A 13,724-nucleotide genomic window follows, 5' to 3' on the forward strand; every position below is an offset into this window, starting at 1 on the left:
GCTGGAACCAATAGCCATTTAACAAATAAAACATTCAAATACTGATAAATAGGGGCTTTATATATGGGCTTTAAAATGTAGAGTACCTCAAAATAATTATGTTCCTTTGAATTATTGTCTAGATTTGAAATAAAGGTTCTTGTCTGATAGCAAGCAGTCCAGTGTATAATGACACCATTCTAAATGATAATCACACTGGGATGGATGAAGCTCTGTGGTGGTCAGTACATATACATTTTGATGATAAATACTTTCATCACTCATTTGCAAAAATTGTCCAAAGCTTGTATGAAAGCTAACTTCTCTTTCAACAGTATTTCAATGAATAATAAGTAATGAATCATGAGAAAATGCTTAGCATATGTCAAGCAGCATCTTTTTTCTTTCTATGTGTAGAGAAAATGAATGCTAGTCCTCTGGAAAATGGAATTATTTTAACAATATAAATATGTTTACTGGAAAATACTGGATAGGTGGAGACAGGCATGCAATTTGACAATGAACTGGTCACATGGTATCAGTCATTCCCACGTGCTTTAATTTCAGAAATGACATGGTATTTTTAATAACATTTTATTGTTAAAGATGTTATCAAAGACGTTATCTAGAGGAGAATATGATAGGGAGCAATTATCTTAATTATATACTAACAACCTCTTAGAAGTATGATAATGTTGTAAGGGAAAGTACATTAAAGCTGAAATATGGAAGAACTGAAGTGGCTTATGTCAGCCCCCTGTGCATATGCATTCTGAAGTCTTTAATTATGATTGTAAAGCTATTTTTCCATGAAAATAAATAAATAAATAAAAATCTGCTGCAGTGAGGACATAAAGGAGTGGGGAAAATGGTCAATAGAACAAACCAACTTGCTGCACATTACTCTATGGATGAGGCAGGAGAATAAGTATTGTAAAAACAGTAGAAATGTGGAATATCTTTGTTAAATATCAAACAGGAATTCACATGAAAATATGTTTTCATCCAAAGGGAATGATAAATGAGAGATACTAATGCTAAAAAATTTTAATCAATGGATCTATCTAATTTATATACAAGAATTCATAATGATCTGGCAGGAAGTTATCTCAACAAATGGTGCTGGACTTAGTTCTTAATAGGACTTAGAATAGTAATAATATTTGAGAAGACTAGAAGAAAGCTAATGAAATACACTTAGTAGTTATAGGCTTTCAGTCCAACATAAGGAAAATAGAATAGCTGATATGGATCACCATTAATAATAAATGAAAGTGGTATAGGCAACGCAAATTAGCACAGCTTCAGCAAAAACAGTTATTAATTAATCTGTTTTTTGAATGTAAATATAAGTTTGTTTAATACAAGTAAATAGAGTTTATCTGACATTCCCTTTATAATAAATTGGGTTAATATTACATTTGGGTTATTAAAATTTAGTAATGTGGTCTATGTTTGCAATGGAGATAATTTGAAAAAATTAGCAATGGTTCCAGATTTATGTGCATGAAAGCATCCACTGTATATCACACTCAATCTTATTTTTCAAACTACCCATGTGGAAAAAAAAAAAAGATATATAAATTATATATATAATTTCTACACATCTTTAACGTATAAATACTATTTGGTGTGGAAGGGTCAAAAAGCCCATGTAAACTTCATTTCTTTTCATGCTGTCTGTTGGGATTCTTAAAGCTTCTGGTTAAATGCACAAGAATCAGTCAAGAAAGTATGAAAAAACAGAGAGTACTGAATACTTCTACTTCCTGCTTTCTCAGTTCTCTCATCTCTTTTGAGATGCTGATGCTTGATTTTTGCTTTCCTGCATAAATTCTGGTTTTGTCAAATAATACCTGTTAACAAAATATAAATTGACATAGAATCAGAAATGCAGACGAACTGTGCTTATTTAAGAAAGAGAATACTAAAAAAGCTAATATAAAGCATCCTGTTGGTACTCCAAGAATTGATAGTGCCATTAGAAAAAAAAAAAAAAACACAAAAAAGGAAATTAGTATTAAAATTTTAGTATGATAAAACAGAACTCCTGAGCTGTCCACATTTTGGGGATTTTTACTTGGAGAAAATGAACTACAAATTATTGTTTCAGTTTTATTTTGTTTTTTTTTTTACATGAATAGAAAAATCCTGAAAGATAGAACCAAATTAGTGCTTGCCAGAAAGTACTCTAAGAAAAGATGCTTGTGAGGCTGTGAAAGTCACAGGAAGAGTCTACATTAATGGAACATTATTCAGGTGTACACCTGCATCTGTTTCTTTTTTCTGTTCTCATGAGCGAGTACAGAACTTCTTGGATCTTGAAAAAAATACACAGGAGATGTACACACTATTGTTCCTATGTCCAAACATAATTAAGTGGTGTATCATGCTAAAAAGTTCTAACTTTGAAATAAATCCCTCATAGTAACTGAAGATATTTTAAGATCAAGAAAATAAATTAATAATTGAAATTACATTTCTGTGGTGCTGTATATTGCAAAAAACAAAACATGAATTTGAGAAAAATGAATTACAAAATGCTAGAAAATACTTTAAAATAAAAATGTATACTTTTATAATTTATATTATAGAACAGCAAACACTCTCCAGGCTTAATTTTCATAATCTTTTCTTTTATATTTAAAAGGTACTTAATACGTATTATTTGCACTGAAGAAAAAATAACAACATAGATTTTAAAGAGCTATACAAAGAGCTATTGTATAGTTTGTTCTTCAGCCAGCACTCCCTTAACCTTTACTAAAATGTCATGTGAAGTTAAAAATTCTAATTGCAAACATATGCTAATGCATTAGATGAAAATGCTTTTGGTGTGTAGTCCATACTGTGGCAGTAGGAATGTTAAATATGAAGCATATCATAACTGAAACTCAGTCAGGAGAAGGTAGATCTGGTTTCCAATACACTGTGTTCTGGCAATGATTTTCATCTTGGAGCTCTGAATGTGATCCTTAAATCTTTATAAATTAATCTGTTAAGTAAATTGAGAAGTTCTGTGCTATAGCCAAATTCTCTCCATATGGCTCAGAAAAAGGTTAAAGGAAGACAAATAAGAGCAGAGAAAAACTTTATACAGGTCTTATAACTAAGGTTGTGCAAGGTATGTCACTATGAGTAAATTACTGACTGAAAAGTACAGCTGAAAAATTGTCTCATAATTTACTATTTTCATTTCAAAGTAAATTTCACTAGAAATCAGTTAAAAACAGCAAACATTAAAAGTACTTTCAGAAAGATTAATATAATGCTTATTATATTAGAAAAAAAGGTATCTGTTTTTTGGTTCAACTTTTTCACATCTTTTTATGACCCTGATAGCTTCACTTTCCTCTTCTTACACAAAAGAAGGGAGAAATACGAGTATGCCGATATTATAATCCAAATTTCAACAGAGGCCAGTACTTTAAATGGATGCATATAGGCAGAAGTAAGAAAAAAAAACACCTATTCTGTGATAACGAGTACACGTCTTTGGAAGACCTCCATGTGACAATTTTACCACTGTATGGAGTACACTAGCCACCATAAAAAAGTGTATCTATAGACATGCACATGTTAAATTAGGTTAAATTTCATAGATTCTAGCTGTTTTCAGATGACTCTAGATTGATTGTTACACAGTTACTCTGATTGATAAGAGACTACCTTCCTTATTATGCTCTTCTCTCTATACAGCTAAGAAGATCTTTCTTGATCACTGAAACTATTTAATCTTGAGAAGTTAAACTGAGGGTTATGTGTTTAAGTGCACTACATCCTACTATCTCTGTTTAATATAGCATGTTTAAATGAAATACAGCACCCATTCAGCACCCAGCGGCCATTCTGTTTGAAGCAATTTGCTACATGGACTTCAAAATGTTAGTGCATGATCCTTTAGATTAGTTATAGTTTCAAAATGATGTGGCATAGGTGACACAGGCTAGCCTATTTAATTGCCATTCCATAAAACAAATTGAAGGGCAAGCAGACAATTTTGTATATTTGGCAGTGTGATTGTTGCTTCTTAGGCCATTTTGCACTGGTTTACATACAGCTAGAAAACAGCTGCACAATATTGAAGGTATAAATTTGTTACACAAGAAAAGATGCATTTGCTATCTAAATCTCAATCTGGGGAACAGAACTGTCCAAATATTCAGAAAAGTGCTGTGAAGATTTGTTGCTGAAGAAATCAGAACTCATGACCTGACAAACAGTACTTTATTTACCGAGCCAAGTATTTGATGATCTTGGAAACTCTGTAGAAGATTAATATTTTCATTTTAATAACAATGTTATCACAGCTAGGGTATTTTTGATTCAGGTTTCTAAAGAGCTGTCTACTAGATATCTGTATGAGATTGCTGACACAGTGTTATATAGCAAACACAAGAACGTAAGCAGAGGTGAGCAGACACCTGTCTGTGGCTACAGATTTTCAGATTCCTAGATTCCTTTTCACTGTAGTGATAGAAGAGGAGAAACTCCAGGCTGAAAAAGCAAAATAAATAAATAAATAAATAAATAAATAAATACTTTAAAAATCACAGCAAATAGGACAACTTGGGGACAGTTAACATATTGTAATAAGTGACAAATGTCCATGACAAGTATGATGGTTGGACCAGATGATCTTGGAGGTCTTTTCCAACCTTAATGATTCTATGATTTTTTACTAGTTTCTCTTCTACGATTATGAGATTATAAGAAAAAGGTATAGTTCATTATAGATTTATTATCTTGTATGATCATTCCTACAAATTAATGGCATTTAAGTGCAAAGTATGTAATTTTTCTAAGTATCAAAGATTTCGTGGCTGACCTGGGAACTCTTGACTATGTAGTGGATGAGAGCTCCGCATAAATGAAGTACCTAAGTATTTAACTTATTTCTCAGGTGGATTTTGCAACCTACACTGAGTTCTGCACTGCTGCAGCTGAGATGTTTCCAGAGGTCTGCTCAATCTTCAACCACTCTAAGATAACATCTGGAAAAAGTAGGTTCCCTGAACCTACTAATTCAGAACCTACTCTTCTCCAAGAAAGATTTTTGTGCAATACACAGATAGGAATGTCTCTTTCTGTTATAAAGATGCTGCATTAAAACCTTTGTTAATCTGCATGGACAGATTGACTTTCCCAAAAAAGGATATTTTTTCACAAGTTCACACACACACACACACACAAAAAAAAAAAAGTCTGAAAAGTCCTCTCTATTTCCTAATGATACTTGATGAGACCTAAGAACAATTTAAGTAATGTACTGAACACCAGTCATTATTATTAAAATTTTAGCACCTAGACTGCCACCTAGTCTCTCAGGGACCTTCTGCAATAGAAACTATAGAGGCAAACTGAAAGAGATATGATCTCTCTAATGGGAGAGAAACACACTTAATCCAGTGATTTTATTTTATTTGTAATGTAATTTTTAATATGTAATGTAGTAATGTAATTTGTAATTTTATTCTATATTTCTGCTACATAAAGTGAGTATGACACCAAGAGGTTCAAGGATGAAGTATGGTAAAAGAGTCTAAGGGTGTAAGTTAAGGCTGTAAGGGTCTTCAGCAGCATACTTCCAAATACAGCAGGGTGTTGCAGCCAGATTTCTGCTACCAGCATTCTAGACACTAGATAACTGATAAAAACAACACTGACATCATGAAGATACTTGACAGAGTCTACTTTAGCATTACAGTTATCCAGTACCTTGAGCTTCAGACATTTATTAAGATTTTACACCTATCTGAGGTAACAAATTTGTTGCTAATAGTTCAGAAAACTTAATTACATCCTTAAGATGAACTAATACAATTTTATGGTTATTTTTCAAGGTTAAATATTCCACATCCTTTTTTTTTTTTTTTTTTTTTTTTTTTTTCCCTGAAGGAAGGACAGTCTGAAATGACTGGTAGAAATGTCCACTGTAAGAAATGCAGATGCTTCTCAGGAATAGCTTAGCAGAAATATTAATAAGATTGATTTATGAATCAATTGATTTTGTGAGACTGATTTTATGAGATTCATTTATTAAATCTTCAATCCAAATTTACATTTTACTTAGCAGAAGAAAATGTGTCAGAGTGCAATATTTCAGAATATTCCTATCAAGTCTTAACTGTTAGTTTAAAAGTAATGAAACTGTGGCAGAGATGCCAGCACATCATCAGAGGTTGACAGAGATGTCAACTTTGTCCTATCAATCTACTGCAGAAACAAAGACCAGCTCAACTCAAACTCAGACACTCTTTTTTTTTTTTTCTTTTTTTTTTTTTTCTCCTCTTAGACCAGTCCTAATGGGAAGCAATTGTTTTAGCTGCCAGTATAAACCAATAATGTAACTGTTCTTTGTATAGAAACCTAATTTCTGGCAAGCAGGCAGACATAGAACTCACACTATATGGGATTTAAGAAGTGTAAATAACAAACTTAGTTTACTTTCTGTCCAGTTTTTCTCCACTACGCCTAACAACCATTTGCAATTTGGTGCATGGAGTTCTCATCCTCCGTTATTACCCACCAGTTCAAGAATAACATTCAGGAAATTAAAAATAATACAGCAACCTACAAACCAGTCTTTTTCTCCCCAGTAGATCAGAGAATGATAACTGGAAAGGTAATTACTCCCAACCTGTCAGGTGTTTACTGGCAAGACAGATAATAGTTACAACATGCAGCTCTATAGCATGAAAGGCCAGCCAGAATGACCTTTTCTCACAATCCAGGAAATTCAGTGACTGAGTACAGTCAGTCTCATTTCTACTTGGCAAGAGTTAGTAATGCCCCAGACAGTGGGAAGAGTTCATCAGAGCATCCTACCACCTGGGGAAAGGAGACTGACAGATGCGATTTTATGTTCAAAGCACTGCCTCATGCTCTGAAAATGAACACTACACATGACACAGAACAGCAATTTGAAAAAGAGTATTCCCAAAGTCAGCAACTCTTAGTGATACAAAAATAGGAAATTTCAGAAAAATAAATAAATAAATAAATAAATTCTTGTTTTAAATGAATGATCTCTGCAATCCTGCAGAACTTATTCAAGCAATAAATGTGCATGAACTAAACTGGCAGCCTGACATTCACATAGAATTATGCATATTATTAAGTAACTTAAAACTGTGAGTGATATGTCTGGTTTTATTTGGGTCATTTCTGGTGTAATATAGCATTCAATGTGATTACAAATATAAGTTACAAACCATTCCATTAGATAATTACTATATTTATAGCTTAAAATAAAATCACATTTTGGAATTTGCTCATCTATATTGCCAAATGTTCTTTCCAATAAAATGCCAAGGAAAAGAGCAGTATATAGGAACATTAAGACAGAAAGAATTACAATATATTTGTATTGTTAACTTGACTTTACATATTACCTCATATTACAAAGATGAGGGGTGCTCCATGGACATACCACAGCTTCCTTGATTACTCTGTGGTCCTCTGATATAATCCATTTTTAACCATACACAAAACATATTTTCAGATTAAGACCTAAAAATATCCTTTTTAGCATCTGGTTTACAAACTAATTTTAATGGACTTACTATGCCTATCAAAAATGCCTGTGCTCACCAGACAGCACTTTTCCAAAGCCTGTTATTTTAACTAGTGAAAAGTCCATCTGCATTTTTTCATACTAATTACAGTAGAAAGTTTTGCAGTTGAGCCCCATTTTCTATGGAGGCATATAATGAACTCCCTCAGCCAATTCATGGGGCTGAGGCACTGTATGGCAATCTTCCCACTGCAATAAGTATGTTTACAGTGATTAATCAAGTACAAGTCTGAAAAAGAAGGATAATTTGGCATTTTCTTCCTATAGTGAACAACAAACCATAAAATTTTTCAGCGCTGTTCTGTATACTCTGCTAATTTTTTAGATTTTCAGAGCCAAAAAATCATTGACAAAGTAAAGCGTCAGTTACATGCACAGTTGTACTGATGTTTGGGTCAGATTCTGATTCATTCTGTGCAACTCTGCAATAAAGATGTTATCCTATCTTGCGCCACCTCTTAGCTCATTGTTCGTAACAGGTTGCCTCAAGCCACCTTCTGCCTGGATAGTTTGGTGAGATGGGAATTATGATCTATTCCACCTCAGCTTACAGAATCCAAAGCTGTGGCTTGATTTTTGATCCTTATATACTATGCCTGATACAGGCATAGTATCACTCTTCTAGTTCACCTGTGAAATAAAGTAGGTGCTTCCACTTATGCAGAATAGATATGTAACCTGATGTAGTCAATAATCATCATTCTTGTAAATTTCCCAAATCATGACTCATAATCAAGATAGCATAAGTCAAAAAGTCAACAGACCATTTCAAATAGGTTTGTGCTGCTGAGAACTCTCAGTTGTCAAAGAAGTCTCTCTGTCCAATTACTTACAGTGACACTACTATATTCTGAAATTCCTGTACCAGGTGGTGACTAATGAAGAATTCAAGCGAGGGTAATAGAAGAGAGCATATGATTTTGTATAACAGAATAAACAGAGTCCTTACAGATAATATCATTCATCTGACTCAGCATAATTTTGTTGTTTAGTAACCACTGTACCTTCACTGCTGTTTAAACCTGTGTAATGCAAATAGCAATCTACCAGACTGAAAAGATATTTCAGTGTAATTTAATAACTCTATCAATTCTTTTTCACTTTTACATTTTCAAACAGGGAGCGGGTCTTCCTTTATGTAACATGGAAACTCAGAGTACTTTAAATTCTGAAGTAGTTGCATAATGTTGCTAAGCACTTCATTAAAAAATCTGAAACAAGTTCATAAATAGATTATTGCAAATGACTGGGCTTAAACAAATTTGATTTTTAATGTTGACTTTTCACAGTTGTCTTATGTTTATCTAGTAAATTATTTAAACCTCTGCTTTATCTTCCCTCCTATAGCATTTTAATGTTAATCTTTATTCTGACATTAAGCTCTTATGGTTGCTTATGAAAGGCTATAATCATGCTGAGATAAGTTAATATAGTACTTTATTCTTAAAAAACGTAAATAGGTGAAAGTCTACACCTCCTACAAAATTACACTTACACAAAAGACTAGGTAAAGAATTATTTGGTGTTTACCTGGTCTTGAGGAAGGTACTCTTGCTATCTCTAGGGAACATGGCTTTTTGGTTACTGCTATGTCTACTGAATCACAAAGACTGTTGTCATTTTCTGAAGGAACTGCATCCAGAGGTGCAGAGGGTATCGTTTCCAATGCATAACCTCTCTTCTTTGAATAAGATTCCTGAAATGCAAAAAAAAATAATAATAATTAGGTAAGAGATGTTTATCAGTTGACAAAGGCAAAGTAACTGGCTATCAGGGTTTAAAATTCCACAAGTTAAATACTACATTCTAATAAAATCCAAACTGTAACAGATTGGAAGGATTATCTACATGCTCAAACAAAGATAACATTTCTTTTTTTGTTTGGTTGGTTGTAGTGTTTTTTTTTTTGTTTGTTTGTTTGTTTTTTGTAATATAGTACTTGTATGGTTACAGAAATATTTTTATTCAACTGTTACATTTAGCAAAAGCTCCAACATAGCTGGTGTTGCCATACCTGCTTTGCTAGATTCTAATTCAGGGGATGTCTTTTATTCTTTTTTTTTTTTTTTTTTTTTTTTTTAAGATTATATCTTATCAAAGAGACAATTCCATTTACCACTGCAATTACTTTGTCTTTGGGGATGCTTTTACAATATGCTTATATTATATATAAGAAAGCTAAAGATGTGCCACCTACATTTTGATGTCAGAATCCCAGGATGTGAATGAAGATGACTAACTTCTGTATATTTGAGTGAGCAGCAATAATGGCACAAAGTCCCTTAACAGTTATACATATAGTGAACTCCCATCATTAGGAAATGCTAAGGGAGGGTAAAAGGGCAAGAGCTAGAAGTTTTGGTAGAATGCTGAGCTGTCCAATCAAGCAGACTGTCTCTGTAAGAAGATACCATACAATTCCAATGGCATTTCTTGACGTGTGGTTTTGTTTTGTTGTGTTTTTTTTTAATTGCATCTGAAAGCAATTACATCGTCAAAGATATTCCCACGCATATAGGACACATGGATGACTGAGAATGTCAAGCACTTTACATAAATCAAATATGATATAATAAAATGGATAGATATTATCATAGTGGTACTTAGTGGTACTTAGTAATATAGTAATATAATAGTGGTACTTAGAAAATGACTGTAGAATGTGATGACCAGCGCAGGATGTGGAATAACACCTTTTTCTTCATATCACCTAGCGTAAACTGTGGCTGTGGATAACAGTCCTTTTTCGTAGGTGAATGATTTATAGTGTTAGCAGATCATTACACTATTAAACTTCTTGCAGTTTTTCCCCCTTATTGTGTCACAACTGGATTTTTATGAGAGTTCAAAACCTGGTAGCAATTTAAAGACTCTAGAAAGAGAGTGCTGAGATAGCAGCAACAGGAGACCTGCTTCAAAATTGTACATGATGATCCAAATTTGGATACAGTTGATCCAAGTTTTAAACATCTCCCAGGTTAACTAGGTGCTGAATAAAGAATTTGAAAATGAATAATGGAAAGAATTAAAGGAAATATATATATATATTCAAAATATATGTTTATGTTTAGTCATAGTATGAGCTTCGTGCATGAGCAAGATATCTATATGTTTAAGTTCTGGGACTCCAAAGACAAAACAAAGAATTAGACAAAGTTTGCAAGTGAGCCAACTGAAATTCAAAATACAACTTTTCAAACTTCAGCCATCTTATTCCTTAAATGAAGGAAAGCAAAAATTATTTCTGCAATCCATATCCTCTGCGGATAAATATAAATATAAATTTTATTATAAAACATATTTATTAAATATATTATAAAATGTATTTATTAAAATTTATTTTAAATATAAAACATATTTATTTAATTAAATATATATATTTATTTTGAATCCTGTGAATTACACTTGCATAAAATGAAGCATGGACATTTTGAAGAGTATAAGCAAAAGAAAAAAGCTTACAAATACACAGCTTTATTAGTCAAATAAGTATGCATGAGTTGAAACCTTAGGCTTAAACTCAAGAAGACTTTAAAAACCTTGCAATTTATAAATAATAGCACTGTTAACTTTGTAATACATTCCTGACTTTTTATCACAATAAATATAGAAAATGTTTCTCCCAAGACTGTATTGTATAGCATGGAGGCACTGAAGTGGCCAAAATGAACTGCAGATCAAGGAGAAAGTTCTTTCATATCTTGAAAAAAAGGAATTGCCACCTTGCACATTTAAGTCGTCTGTATCAAGACACAGGTAAAAAATTCTTTACAAGTACAATGACTAAAACAGCAGACTTCAATTTCATCCTGTACATGCAAGTTTCTACAAGAATAAGTCAGAATGCCAAAACCTTAGTAATAGAGAATCTCTCTAGAGAAGCCCATAAAGGTTTATCGTAGTCTTAAAATTATCACTAAATACTGCAGCAACACCCTTCCCAGCTCCTAATTCAGCTACAGAAAATACAAGTAAAATGGATATAGGAAAAAAAAAAAAAAAAAAGAGAGAAGACATTAGATTTTATGTCTCTCTCTCCCAGTACTCTGCAGACTAAATCAGCCACCAGGGATGGCCCAGAGAACAGTGAGACAAGCACAAGACCAGCAAAAGAATATAGTACTTCTCCTGCCTACAACCCTTTAAGGGTCCCACACTTCTTAGTTAAAAGGTGCTGACTTTGCATTTCATATCCATTAACCAAACTTTCTAAAATTACCTTCTCCAGTTGCCTTCAGAGCACATGTAACTTTTTTAAAGGTTGTATGCACCCTATTTTATTTTATTTTTTAGCTATCTTGCTACATTTGATGTCCCCTAATTCTTCTATTTTGTGAGGCAACAAATGGTTGTTCCTTACATATCCACCTGTGATTTCACAAACCTCCATCACACACTACCTGGTTCTCTCTTTTAGAGAATGAGAATTTCTAGTCTACTCACACAGGTGTTCCAAGCTTTAGACCATCCCTGTCACCGCCACCCTCTCCGTCTTCAGTAATGTGACAGAGTTCAGATTTTCACATGGCATTCGAGATGGGACTCACCAAGAAAGCCCTTAGTGACATAATGATGTTCTCCCTTTTGTACTCTATTTCTTTCCTAATTGCTTTCAACACTTTATTCAATTTTCTGAATATTATTCAATATTGTATAATTAACATTGAAAGAATATAAATGTCAGAGAAGAATACATAAAAATGATGGGGTTAGTGGGAAAATGGTTGTAATGTAAATCACTGACAAGTAAATTCTTCCTAACTCTTTCCTTGAAACAGCAAATATGATAATTTCTGCCAAACAGAACTCAAATAAGTTAGAGTCAAAAAAAAAAAAAAAAAGTTAATGATTAAAAACACCTGGAATTCTATCAAATTAACAATAAAATGAAGATGTTAAGCCTTAATTAAAAAGTGTGCTTGTAGCAAAACACAAAAATTTCATTGCTGGAGGAAAGCAATGTACTCTTCTGGTTGCTGTAATGTTCTCCATTTTGCAGGTACTGTGCACATTCTAGAAAGTTTTAAGCTCTAAAACCATTCAAGTTAGATGTTAGCAGATCACATAAAATTATCTTCAAGCATCAAGCAATGTGATTCTGTATTTTTTCTAAGATTAAAAACTCTTCAACAATCTTCTCAATAATACCAGTTCTGTTGTCTCACATCACCCACTATAATGTGCAGTAATTCTACAGAAATACTACATATGTCCTAGGAATTTTCATCTGCATAATAAAACCTTTTAAAGAAATACAAAATTCCATAATGGTTGAGCAATCTTTAGTCCTGAAATCAAATTAATCTGAGTTTAATTTTTAAAATTCAGAGATGATCCAATACCAAATTTCTGTAAGCTCTTCCAAAAAGTTGAAGATGACAAACGTAACTGACCACCCGCTATAATGTCAGAATTACTTCTTGTTTGAAATTAAAACTTTATAAAAGTAATGTGCTGGGTTGGTACATTAAAATGAGTACCTTAGTGAAAAGGATAAAAATATATACACAATAGAAGTGAAAGAAAGAGTGAGAGGGGGTGAGTCACTGGGAAAGTATTAGAGAACAGCTGCCCATCCTGTTAAGATATAAGTTAGCTTATTATATAATAAACATCAAATTGAGACTCAAGTTGTGGACAACATGCCAGGAAAACACCAAGCCCAGAGGTATTTGGCCAACCCAGACGTATTTGGCCAACTGGGTCTCTTCTGAACATATACTTGATGGTCTAATGTATACCAGCTGTAATCCAAAACCCAAGTAGGACTAGAAAACAGAAGAGGAAAGAAAAAGGATGTGACCGTTGACCAGTGGGGGTGAAAGTGCTTCTAAAAAAATAAATACGGTGATTGCAAGTGGTAATTTACAAGTATGAAAAAAACAGTATTCCATTCCAAGAGCATATCAAAACCTACATGATTTCAAGTTAGGCCTTTTCTCCATGTTTCTGCCAATCTTTAGCCTTCTAAAGATTTGATTAGTCATCAAATCAGTCTGAATCAGTCTGAATGACAGATGCTCAAAGAATGCAATATAAGCAGTATATAAACTTTTTATGACCTGAGAACAGAAAGGTATAGTGAGCTCAGTAAGCGTCTAATCTGAAATGCCATTCTGACAAGAAGAAAGAATTCGTCTTTAATGGATTTTTTTTTTCACACCATCCA

General features: G+C 33.0%; 1 protein-coding gene across 6 annotated transcripts in view; it reads right to left on the reverse strand.

Annotated features, from left to right (window-relative positions):
- The window catches only part of ANKS1B (ankyrin repeat and sterile alpha motif domain containing 1B), a 433,040-nt gene that overhangs the window by 292,540 nt on the left and 126,776 nt on the right, over nt 1-13,724 (reverse strand). For all 6 annotated transcript variants that reach the window (XM_068668850.1, XM_068668849.1, XM_068668847.1 and 3 more), the window contains one exon: nt 9,086-9,251. In XM_068668850.1, coding sequence (XP_068524951.1) covers nt 9,086-9,251 — 166 coding nt within the window. The remainder of the gene's footprint in view (nt 1-9,085; nt 9,252-13,724) is intronic.

This window comes from Anas acuta, chromosome 1 (assembly GCF_963932015.1).
Source record: "Anas acuta chromosome 1, bAnaAcu1.1, whole genome shotgun sequence".
NCBI classification, from domain to species: domain Eukaryota; kingdom Metazoa; phylum Chordata; class Aves; order Anseriformes; family Anatidae; genus Anas; species Anas acuta.